This window comes from Elephas maximus, chromosome 22 (genome assembly GCF_024166365.1).
Source record: "Elephas maximus indicus isolate mEleMax1 chromosome 22, mEleMax1 primary haplotype, whole genome shotgun sequence".
Lineage (NCBI taxonomy): Eukaryota > Metazoa > Chordata > Mammalia > Proboscidea > Elephantidae > Elephas > Elephas maximus.
In genome coordinates, this window is record NC_064840.1 from 69,611,568 (window position 1) to 69,624,479 (window position 12,912).

General features: G+C 38.3%; 1 protein-coding gene across 3 annotated transcripts in view; it reads left to right on the top strand.

Annotated features, from left to right (window-relative positions):
• The window catches only part of GTF2E2 (general transcription factor IIE subunit 2), an 81,329-nt gene that overhangs the window by 53,298 nt on the left and 15,119 nt on the right, over nt 1-12,912 (top strand). For all 3 annotated transcript variants that reach the window (XM_049866745.1, XM_049866744.1, XM_049866742.1), the window contains 3 exons: nt 1,107-1,214; nt 3,572-3,754; nt 8,371-8,464. In XM_049866745.1, the coding sequence (XP_049722702.1) occupies nt 1,107-1,214; nt 3,572-3,754; nt 8,371-8,464 (385 nt within the window). The remainder of the gene's footprint in view (nt 1-1,106; nt 1,215-3,571; nt 3,755-8,370; nt 8,465-12,912) is intronic.

Genomic DNA, 12,912 nt, shown 5'->3' on the forward strand with positions numbered 1-12,912 from the left:
ATATGTAAGATGCTGTCTCCCCATCCTTGCTTCTAAGGAGCATTCTGGTTGTACTTCTTCCAAGACAGATTTGTTCGTTCTTTTGGCAGTCCATGGTACATTCGATATTCTTCACCAGCACCGCAGTTCAAAGGTGCCAAATCTTCTGTCTTCTTTATTCATTGTCAAGCTTTTGCATGCATATGATGCAATTGAAAATACCAGGGCTTGGATCAGGCGCACCTTCGTCTTCAAGGTGACATCTTTGCTTTTCAATACTTTAAAGAGGTCTTTTGCAGCAGATTTGCCCAGCGCGATGCATCTTTTGATTTCTTGACTGCTGCTTCCATGGGTGTTAACTGTGGATCCAAGTAAAGTGAAATCCTTGACAACTCTAGTCTTTTCTCCATTTATCATGTTGCTTATTGGTCCAGTTATTTAGTTGTTTCAGCCTTTCAGTTTTTAGTGTTTTGCCATGACAAACAGTGCTGCAGTGACCTTATAAATAAGTCAGTTTTCCTTTTTGTGCTGGGGTGTGTGTGTGTGTGTGTGTGTATATATATATATATATACATATATATATATGTATATATATATAGCATACATTCCTTGAAACAGGATTGCTGGGTCAGAAGGCAAATACATTTATATTGCCAAATTGCTCTCCCTAGTGATCATACCTTTTTGTATTCTTACCAGGAGTGTGTGAGAGGGCCTGTTCCCTTACAGCCTCACCAATACAAGTGTCAAACATTTGAATTTTTGCCAGTCTAATAGGTGAGAAATATCTTAGTGCAAATTGAGTATCTTTTCATATGTTTAAGGTCATTGGCATTTCTTTTTCTGTGGTCTGTCTGTACCTTTGGGCTACTTTTAGGTTTTTGCAGCTTTTGAAATATTAGGAAGATGAGCTCTTTGTGATATGACTTGCAAATATTTTTTCCCAGTTTATCATTTGATCTTAAAGAACCAAGTGTTTGAACCTGGTTCGACATTCATCATCATCATTGTACCACCTCAAACAACACATGTTCTACATTCTTGAACAGATTCATGTGAGTGTAACTGTTATTTAATGTAGCGAGCATTTTAAAACTGTCTTCTCATTATGATTTCTTCCTCCATAGACACGGCATCAGCAAGGAGATACACACCCTCTGACTTTAGAGGAAATTTTGGATGAAACACAACATCTAGATATTGGACTCAAGCAGAAACAATGGCTAATGACCGAGGTAAGAATGGCTTGATTACCACCAGATCTTTGCTGTAAGCAGAAGGTTTTTAATATACTGAAATCTGATAACGATTGTTTTTCCTGAAAGAAGTGGTGTAGGGTCTTTATTTTTGCTTTTTAAGAATACATGCTTACAAGATTGTTTGATTTGTTGGTTTTATATAATTTTATGTGTCTTTATTTAAAAAAAAGTTTAAGTTAAGGCTTTAGGATGAAAATGATAAAGAATTCAGTCAGTGTACCAATTCCACATAATGGTTTTTATGGAATTTAATTGATGCTTATTTTGAATAACTACGTTTGTAATTTACATGCTTGTAAAAGTATTGTTTTCATACATGTGTGAAGACATTTAGAGCATGAAGTGCGATAGTGATAGCAGGGGATCTTGTTAGAGCATGAAGTACCCCAGGGATAGCAGGGGATCTTGTTAGAGCATGAAGTACCCCAGGGATAGCAGGGGATCTTGTTAGAGCACGAAGTACCCCAGGGATAGCAGGGGATCTTGTTAGAGCACGAAGTACCCCAGGGATAGCAGGGGATCTTGTTAGAGCACGAAGTACCCCAGGGATAGCAGGGGATCTTGTTAGAGCACGAAGTACCCCAGGGATAGCAGGGGATCTTGTTAGAGCACGAAGTACCCCAGGGATAGCAGGGGATCTTGTTAGAGCACGAAGTACCCCAGGGATAGCAGGGGATCTTGTTAGAGCACGAAGTACCCCAGGGATAGCAGGGGATCTTGTTAGAGCACGAAGTACCCCAGGGATAGCAGGGGATCTTGTTAGAGCACGAAGTACCCCAGGGATAGCAGGGGATCTTGTTAGAGCATGAAGTGTGATAGTGATAGCAGGGGATCTTGTTAGAGCACGAAGTACCGTAGGGATAGCAGGGGATCTTGTTAGAGCATGAAGTACCCCAGGGATAGCAGGGGATCTTGTTAGAGCATGAAGTACCCCAGGGATAACAGGGGATCTTGTTAGAGCATGAAGTACCCCAGGGATAGCAGGGGATCCTGCTGCACTCCCACTTCCACTTTGGCCTGATGGTGAAGTTACTGCCTGTTGCAGATTATCGGGAAAGACAGTCATGAGCGAACAACATTGGAGAAAAAGAAACTCTAACACCATCATTGACCATGCTGATTTGGAAATTAATAGCATTTAAAAAATTCAGATATTTGCCTATCTTGAGTTTAAATATGAAATGAGAACCAAGAAGAATACTTTTCTAGGACTGCTGCTAGATTTTTAAAGACCAAATAGAAATTTTCCCAAATATAATTCAGTTCATTTATTTTACCAAGCAAAATCTACTTGTTGGTTTTCATAATTAAAGGAATGAGCCAGTTAATCACTTCGTAGCTCATTATATTGGTGATACAGAGATAATGCTAATCCACATTTAAATTCTGCTGATTTACCTAATTTTAGAATTTCATAGATTACCAACATTAGTTGTAGATTATTTTTATTACCATTTTCTTCTTCCTTCTCTTTTCTTTCTGTGTGTCTTCTCTTCTTCCTTTCAGGGACAGGCTGGCAGCTCAGAAGAAAATAAATAGGGTTGCTCTTTTTTGAAGAGCCTTCCTTCTGGTATTAGCTGTGCAGCAGGACTAGCTAGGGACATAATTATAATCAGTAATCCCTGCGTTCCTACTCAGTTTCATTCTCAAACTGACATGATAGGTAAAGCTCTTTGATGCACTGGCCTGGTCCTGTTCGGTTCTTTCCATAGCTGCTAGTGCCAGTTGATACCACGTGCTGTTGTTATTGTGTGCCACCGAGGCGATTCTGACTCATCGTGACCCTATAGAACAGAGTAGAACTGCCCCATAGGGTTTCCAAGGCTGCCATCTTAATGGAAGCAGACTGCCACATCTCTCTCCTACACCAGGTGGTGAAGACTATTGATTTATTCATCCCGGGGTAATGTTTCTCACCTTGTAATGTCTACATGTGATAAAGTCTCCTTGAAGATGGGGTAGGCAATACCAAGTTCACTTTGTTTATTGATGTTATTGGGTATTTTATTTATTCATGCCCCTTTTGTCCTCCAAAAGGATGTGGGTGTAGCTTTCTTCAGAGCAGTTGCCACAAAATGGTTTATTTCTCATCCAGATAATTTACGTAAATAGTATACAGCTTCTTTTATAGGAAGGCAGCACTGTGCTCATCCCAATCCACGGTTCTGGGATGCTGTCCGGTTTTTAGATCGGTCAGTAGTTGGTATTCACAAGATATTTTAATCTGCTACTATATTGGTTAGTATTATATTTTTAAATAATTAGTAGAATTTAAGAACATACGTATGAAGTTTTCCTTTTGTTAATGTATCCAAATTGCGTCAATGTTACAGGCACTAGTCAACAATCCCAAAATTGAAGTAATAGATGGAAAATATGCCTTCAAGCCCAAGTACAACTTGAAAGATAAGAAGGCCCTACTCAGGCTCTTAGATAAGCATGACCAGCGAGGCTTAGGAGGGATTCTTCTAGAAGACATAGAGGAAGGACTGCCCAATTCCCACAAAGCTGTCAAGGTAACCTTTCTTTCCTTCCTGTGTTGTAATTATGTCCTTTGTAGATAATTGGAATTTTTTTTACTGTTCTAAAAGTTCTTTATTCTTCCGAGGGATGGTAGTACCACGGTGGTATCTCATCATTTGTTCAATGTACATGAATTCAACTGTACAGATTTGGCAGAAAGAAAAAGAGAAATTTGTTTATTCCCAGAGAAAGGGAAATTACAGCTGAAATGCAAAGAGTAAAAATTATTTTATTCATTTGTGAAATTCTAAGGGCCTAGGTCCCAGGAACTTAAAGGTGAGTTAAGGATATTTTAGGATATTTTTTTCAAGAGTAATTGTGACCAAACGTGAATTTTGCCTTGCAGAATGACTTTAGAACCTCTCCACAGTACTTTTTCACCGTACTTTTTTTTTGTGTTTATTCAGATAATACTTTTTACTTTTTTCTCCTAGTCTCTATAAAATGGGAGTTAAAGGAGTGACAGAAAATTGAATGTCTTTAGATTCTAGACTCCTGTGAACACTTGCAATTTTTAATATTCTTCCCTCTGTTTGCTAAACATTAGAAGGAAAGAGTGAAGGTTAGGGGACATCTAAGGTTGTTTCAGACTTGAACGCCATCGGCTTTGAGAAGAGACTCATCCGACTCATAGTGACTTATTTATAACAGAACAGAACGTTGCGGGTCCTTGCCATCCTCACAATTGCTGGTGTATTTCAGCCTGTTGTTGCGGTTACTGTGTCAGTCCATCTCATGGAGGGTTTCCGTCGTTTTTGCTAACCCTTTACAAAAAATTATGTCCTTTTCTAGTGCTTGGTATTAATCATTCAACTGATTATATTTAAAAAAAAAAAAAAAAAAGCAATAGCTCTGTAATTCAGAAATCTTCAGTAATTCACACAGACCCTTTCCTCTTCCTTTCAGTTAGTTTGCATTAATAATATTTTTTCTTCCTTTATGAAATATCAAGAGTATTGAACACTAATATTTAAAATCTCTATCATATATATATATGGGGTTGTAATGAACCAGTTAAGATTTGAAATTTGTGTCTTATGTCACAGATCAGGAAAGAGGGTAGCCATCTTTGTGTAACTTTGACAGGTCCCTTTCGTTGTGTTGTTATTGTCTGATTGTTGGATTCTTCAGAATACTGCTCAGAATTTTTCCTGAAGGCATTACTGTTTCCCTTACAAGTTGTTGTATTTGTATCCAGTGGTCGATTCAGCTGTACCACTAGACGTTGCTAACCTGAGGAGCCAGAGGCATTAACGTACAAAAGAATTGGTTAATTCCTGGCTAGCTGGAAGTCCTTAAGGGGCTCTTAGTAAAAGCCATCCTAATACAGATTACATTTCCAGTTTAAGTTTGGAACTCACTTGGAAAGACTGCTTGTCTTCATTCTTCAGAACTGCTAATGATAGATGCTAACCTGTAAGACGGACGTTTGTTTCTTCTTGTTTGCTCTTTGTGAAGTAAGACGTGCTCTTTTCTCTGTGTCTGTGTAATCCACGTACATATGTGTTAGACCTTTCGGTATTGTTCCAGAAGTCTCTGAGGCTTTGCTTATTCATTTATTTTTCATCTTTTTTCCCCTGTTCTTCACGTTGGATAATTTTTATTGATCTATCTTCAGTTTCACTCATTTTTCTTCATCTACTATCTGTTGTTAAGCCCACTTGAATTTTTTTGAGGTATTGTATTTTTCAGTACTAGACTTTTCATTTTTTTTTTATGATTTCTGTTCCTTATTGAGATTTCCTTTTTTTTTTCCATTTATTACAAATATATTTTTCCTTATACCTTTGCACATAGTATTATAGCTGCTTTAAAATTCTCTGCAAATCCTAACCGCTGGGTTGTTTTGGGGCCGGTCTCTACTGACTGCCTTTTTCTTGAGTATGGGCCATGTTTTCTTGTTTCTTCATATTATCTAATAAATTTCTGTTGGTCCTTGGGCATTGTTAATTATGTGTAGAGACTCAGGGCTCTGTTAAATTCCTCCAAAGAGTGTTTTTGTTTGTTTGTTCTTAAGTGAGGAATTACCTTGATTGGACCCAGACTCTCAACTTTTACCTTCTCTGCATAAGGAATGTCTGTTCTGTTCTTTTAGCCACAGCTCATTTGTAGTTTATTTCATTCATGTATATAGTTCAGGGCAGTCAGAGATTTGGGTAGAATTTATACCCCCTCTGGCTCACGTTTTTCCAGAGTTTTCCCTTTTCAGCTGCCGTGGTGGCCCTGTACTCTGTCCTCTGGCTCTTTAATCCAGAAAGACTGAGTATTTCTGCATTTTGGCTGCGGAGGCCACTGAAGGTGACCTGCTTTTGGTCAGTGCCCCTACCTTCTGCCAAGTATAGACCCCACCTTGAGTATCTCCCAACTTTTGGTTGTTCTTCAATTCCTTTAGGTAAAAACCCAAACCCGTTGCCGTCGAGTTGATTCTGACTCATTGGAACCCTGTAGGACAGAGTAGAACTGCCCCATAGGGTTTTCAAGGAGCAGCTGGTGGATTTGGACTGCTGACCTTTTGGTTAGCAGCTGAGCTCTTAACCACTGTGCCACCAGGGTTCCTCCTTTAGGTAACTGGTTTTACAAATGTTCTGTCCAGAGTTTAGTTTTCTCCAGGAGGGTCGATCTCTTAGGAACTACTTGGCCCTTACCAGAAGCAGATATTCCCATGATTTTCAAAATTAAAGATGTCTAAATATAACCTGAACAGATGTTGCAAACAATACGTTGCCAGAGTTGATAAACTGGGCGCCTATTTTAGCATGTTGGAAGGTAAGATTGCTGGATCCTAGCTACAGTCAGACAGTGCTGGGGGCGTTTCCTGCTCCACTCAGATTGCGCATTTGGCAGAGGCCAATATTATTGTCCTGAATTAGACTTTTCATTACATTCTAAAAGTATAACAGTGCCATAATCTGATAATTGCTTATTCTGTTTTAATAATTTTGTGATATAAAGTCACTTTGATAGTTTGTCCTTAGTGGTTCTGTTCCCTTAGGATTAGAGCTGAAGGAGCCATGATGAGCATACAATTTATTCTCTATTTTCAGGCAGGATTATTTCTAAATTGTTCAAAGCCTAGAATTTTTTAATCGTGTTTAAAAAAAAGTGACGATATCTTCTAAGTAACTTCTCAAGGCGTAGCTAAGTTAAATCTCTTTTGCTGTTGCTTCCTCTTGTTCAGTTCTTGGTTGAGATGGACAATAACTGTCACTGTCATTTTGTTGACCGAAGAGTGCTTTGAGGAGATGTACAGTATAGTAGTAGTAGCAAGGAACAAAAGGACTGTCCAAAAGCAAAACAGAGAATGAGGAAAACCAGTGGCCATCCCAGCTAACTCATCCCGCAGTACTTGTTTTTAGGGGGATTTCTAATGATTAAATCAGCCACCACAATATTCCTACCACGCCAGGCTGTATTCGTACTGCGATACATTTATGTTTAAGGTAATGGATTGAATTAGCTGCTTTTTAGGATTCTTGCATTTGCTTTCCATATATAGTCATCACCATCTGGTGGACTCTCTTTGCTTTATTATTATTTTAAAAATATTTAGTTACATTTTATCATTATTTCTGTGGTTATAATACTATTAAGTCATTCTACAAATAATTTACACAAGTAAGGATAAAAGAATGGTGAAAAATAGCTTTATTGTAAATTTTACTAAGAATTTAACAAAAAACTGTATTGACTAAATTTTGGTACATACATTAAAATGATAAAAGAATATTATCATGTATCCTTTTAGAAAAGTGAGATAGCTCAGGTTCTTATAGTAATATTGTGTGATAAAGTCCTTCCTGTTGAATAACTAGCTGGACGAGAATACGTTTTTCCTTTTTGTCCTTAGAAATACCTTGTTTACTCATTGATTCTTAAGCTTGAGACTATTGATCTGTGATATTGTTATCTGAAGAGTTATGGTTTGAGGTTTTATTTCTATGATGAATTTTTACATCATCATTAGAGTCTAGAGTGCTCCTATCTAGATTTTTGCATTCATCCTCTGATTCATCAAGGTGAAGTATTTTGTGTCATGTTTCTTTTCTTTGCTATAAGGGATAGAAAATCAGAAATTCTAAATTCTCAACTGTGTTTAATGCAAGCTAAAAAACTACAAAGATAGTGTCTCTAGTCTTTTACAGCTTCTTAAAAGAGGGTAATAGTGTAGTAACAAAACAGAAGGATAGATATTTTTCCACTGTTGCTTCGTACTTCTAGGTGATTTAATCATTCTCCTATTATTGAGTTTTTTAAAAGTATAATTGGAAATAATTGATGGTAATGATGAATAAGTGCCAGAATACTTAAAGATGTAGGAAAAATAAGATCACTAAGATTCCACGATGTATCTTAGATTAGTAAAAGGATCCAGTAGACCCATATAGTAATTCTAATGTAGAATGGACTTCTATTCTGATTTTTTGGTGGACCTCTGGGAATAAAAGTCTGAAATTCCAATCCTTAAAAATAGTCAGAACAGCTCAAGAAAAAGACTCAAAAACTGAAATTGGGTCCAGTAAACCCTCGTAGTATACTGTGGGTTAAAAGAAATGGGACTACTTCATTGTATAATTTGGAGCTAACTGAAAAATCTTTCTTTATCTCCAAGGCTTTAGGGGACCAGATACTGTTTGTAAATCGTCCTGATAAGAAGAAAATTCTTTTTTTCAATGATAAGAGCTGTCAGTTTTCTGTGGATGAAGGTGAGCTTTTCTATATCGATACTTTTTTTTAGTTCACAAGTCTGTTACAATTTGAGTGATAAAATTTATAACCGGTGTTTTCCTTATTGTAACGAATTCTTGGTAAAGTTCTGAAAAATACAAAGTACAGCTTTCCTGTGTTTACAAGGAAAATCATTCTATATATATATGTATATACAATAAACCAAACCAAACCTATTGCTGTCAAGTCAATTCTGACTGATAGTAACTCTGTAGGACAGAGGAGAACTGCCTCATAGAGTTTCCAAGGATCTGCTGGTGGATTTGAACTGCCGATCTTTTGGTTAGTAGCTGAGCTCTTAACTACTGCCCCACCAGGGCTCCATATACGCAGTATACACTGTATATTTCTAAAAAGTCAAGTGTGTATTAAAAAACAGTACAAAAAATACTTTGTTTTTATATGTAAAACAGAATTGGGTTCTAGGCTCAGTTTATTATTATAAATTGGTTTTTAAAAAAAGTCTGTATACTTTCTAAGAAAGATGGTGGGGGTAAGCAAGGTTTTTCAACCTCAGCAGTATTGACATTTTGGGCTGGATAATTATGTGGGTGTAGGTGGTTGTCTTGTGCATTGTAGGATGTTTAGCAGCAGATACCAGTAACACACCCTCTCCCTCCAATGTGACAACCAAAAATGTCTCCAGACATTGCTTAATATCCCCTGGGGGGCAAAATTGCCCCAATTGTGAATTGCGTTAAAGGTACAGTTTATGATTATAAAATAGAAATTAATTAAGATACATTGTCTTCAAGCTTCTTTTAAATGCTTGTTTCATTCAGCAACACCAGGGATATCAAAGTGGTGTCAGAGATATCGAGGTGGTACTAGGAATATCAGAGTGAACAAGGATTCGACCTTGAGTTTCCGGGATGAGGGGAAAGAATGACAGGAGACTATGGGTAGTCCAGCATGTTGCACGTTGTGATTGTGTTCTTATAGTGCTGTAGGGACACGGGAACAGCCAGCCATAGGCACCTCACATGTAAACAGCATTCCTTTAGTTGAAAGTGTTAGTATTACATAGCTCACTAATTTCAAAACAAAACAGAAAACAAATTTTGTTAATGATGCAAAGGACGTGTGTTTCCAGAGAAGACTCGTGGAAAGCTGACGTGCATGTTAACATTCGTCTCTCTCCCTTTTTTTGGTCCTATTTTATCCCTCAAATGCTTTATGTCTTGAGGGTATTGGAGATTGTTGTTTTAGCACACTAGGTGGCAGTCTTAGCCACAGAGAGGAAATCTTGAGTGAGCCAGCCTCCAGTCACTCTGAAGAGTCACCCGCTGTTCTACATGTAATAGAAGCAAATGTCCTAAAATGAGGCAGATTGGAAGTAAAGACAGTGTGTATCATGTAGTAATTCTTTTAATTCAATAGAGAAGTGAACACAAAGTAGTTTGCCCTAGAAAATTGAAGTTAGGAATGCATCTTATTTCACAAAGGCATTTATTTCCTTAACTGGATCTTACTCATTTAGAGGCAGTATAAACGCAGTGGTTAAAAGAATGGTTTGAGGAGTCAAACAGCAGGTTTAAATATTAGCTCTGCCCCTTACTGGCTCTCTCTCTGAGATTCCTTATCTATAAAACGGGAATAGCGGTATTTGTACCACATAGTCTTACATGGTTTTTAGGAGGGTTAAATGAGTTACCATAAATAAAAACACTTAGAGCTTGGAACAAAGTCTCGTGCATAGTAAGATCACAGTAATGTTAGCTGTTATTAATAGTATTGAAAAAAATCCAAAATATTAGTTTTAATCTTTCATGTCTGTCTTGTTAATGACTCAGTGAATCTATAGTTTTTACATTTGGTTAGACAAGATAGCATAGAAGCACAGCCAGTTTAGCAGGCTGAGACCACATTTGCAATCTTTTACAATTATATAAGGTTCTTTCGTATTCTCCATGAGAAGTCTGATGACTAACTTTTCCCCCATTGCTGGTAACTTGTTCTTTGTTCTTTTGCCTGGAAGCTTATTCAGTTCCAACTTTATCCTTAGAATTCAGGACACCGCTCAGTAGCCACTACTTTTGAGTCCATAGCCTGGGGCTCTGACGCTATTTTAGGTAATTATTTTTAATGGTCATATAGTATTCCATTACCTCAAAAAAAAAACCCACCGCCGTCAAGTCAATTCCAACTTATAGCCACCCTGTAGGAGAGTAGAACTGCCAGATAGAGTTTCCAAGGAGCGCCTGGCGGATTCGAGCTGCCAACCTCATCATTAGTAGCCATAGCACTTAACCACTATGCCACGAAGGTTTCCATTCCATTACCTAGATAAACTTTAAACAATTTTTGTGACCCTGCACAGAGAGAAATTGTGTTTTCTTTTATTTTTGTTATTATAAATAATGCTCAAATAATGCACAGTCCTTGCAATACATATACGTACGCACTTGTCTGATTATCTCTTTGCTGTAGTTTTACTGAAGTAGAATTGCTGGGTCAAGGTGCATGTATATTTAAAATAATCGCACCATTTTCCAAATGCCAGTGTCATAATTTGGACCAGTTTACACTGTCACAGCACTATATGAGTGAGTATCCATTTGTTCATATCCTCACTAATACTGGGTATTTTTAGTTGACTTCGTCAGTCTCAGAGAAAAAAGATTTTCTCCTTTTTAATTTGCATTTTTTACAATTTTACAAAATTAACAGCTTTTTTGTTTGCTTTATTTTGTACCTCCATCAACTGAGCATTTTCTGTTCCTGCACATTAAAAAGTAATTAGATTTGGAACCCTGTGAGAGTCTTCCTCTAAAATTAGGCCTTGCCCCTTAGTGTTCATCTTAAATATTTATGGAGCTGTAATACATTTATATAGTAGATACAATATATAAATACTGCAACAAGGAAAGGCAGGGATTAAAGTAGAAATGTTTTATTGAAAAAAATGAAGAAATTGAAGAGTTTTTATTCAGGGATTTTCCTCTGGAAATAGCTCAAGTGACCTTTTAACGAAAGGAAATGGTTAAATGTTTTAATGCACTTTCAATTCCATTGTGACTTGAAAACTTAAAATGTTTTATATTTTTTATGGTTGTACATCAGTGTACAGATTGGCTTTCCAGACTGTCGAAGTTGCTAGAGGGCTGTCACTTGTCTTTGTTCTATAAACGCAGCAGTATTCTCTAGGTATTGTTGCCTCTGTGATTGTGTTATAGAAGGCCTGTGGTATCGGTAAGCTTCTGTACATATCAGGTAGAAAGTAGAAGTAAGCTCAGTCTTTAAGAACTGAAGTTTGCAATGCTGCTAAGACAGAGTGTGGCGAAATGAGTTTCTTTATGTGGCCTTTTGCCTTGGTTTTTTTTGAAAAACAGCTTGAAAGATTTTCCCCCGAGTCTTGAGGCGTTGTTACCTTTACCCTAGTTCTTTGGAGAAACTGCATGGGGGACGACCCAGGATGCTTTCTACCCCAAAGCGTTGTTACTTTTGCACAGGGAAGAAACTAGTCTCTACCTGCAAAAAGTTACTTTTGTACAAGACCTGAGTTGAGTGACATCTCATTGGCTTGTGATGCTCCCAAAAGGATTGGATGGGTCACAGTCTTGCAAGAGATTGGTCGATTTACTGTTCAAACAGTGGCTTGAAAATCATCTAATAGGATTGAGTAACTTGTTGTCCATCAAGGGGATTGGTCATTTCATGGTCCTGCTGGGAGGACCGTGTCTTGAAATTGACAAGGAATTTGCTTTTAAGAGGTAATCCCACAGAGGTTTTGAGAGATGACAGACAAAGAGGGAGCCCCAAGAGCAAGAAAAGTCTGGAGCCTAGCAGCATGGACCTTCCAGTGAGGGGAATTTCCTAAAAAAGAGCTGTAATAACAGATCAAGGGCTGTTAATACGAAAGACAGTGAGGAGCCCAGAAGGGACCTGGTGGCAGAAAGCCAGGAGCAAAAGGCCCAGAAGCCGCCCTGGTGGCAGAGCCAGCAGTGTTGGCAGAAACCTGCTGCTAGGATAGCAGCCGAGCAAACTCTTGGATTGGCTGTGAGCTGGGCCAGTTAGCAGTGAAGAGGCCGATGGCGGGAAGGCCGAAGATAGAAGCTTGCATGGCTGGAATAGCATGCTTGTATGGCTAAGGAAGGGCCTGTTAGCAGCAGAGAGCAGCTGAGAGCTGTCCTGGCTGAAGCTGTCCTGTACTGAAGACAGGAGGGACGTGCTCTCTACCTAGGGGGAGCCTTCCACACCTCGCCTTTGTGCTTCCTGATCCTGATCCTGGGTGGTTCCTCTTCCTTCCCAGTTGATCCTGAGCCTAAGCTGTAGCCTGTTACTTCCCTAACAGCCCCGTAACTGTGAGTATAATCTGTGCATTCAGTGTGCCATTGCAACAAATTATTGAACCCAGGAGAGAAGTAGAGAGTACAGCGGGGGTGACAGCTGGTGTCAGAAATGGTGAAGAAGTTGGAGAGTGAAG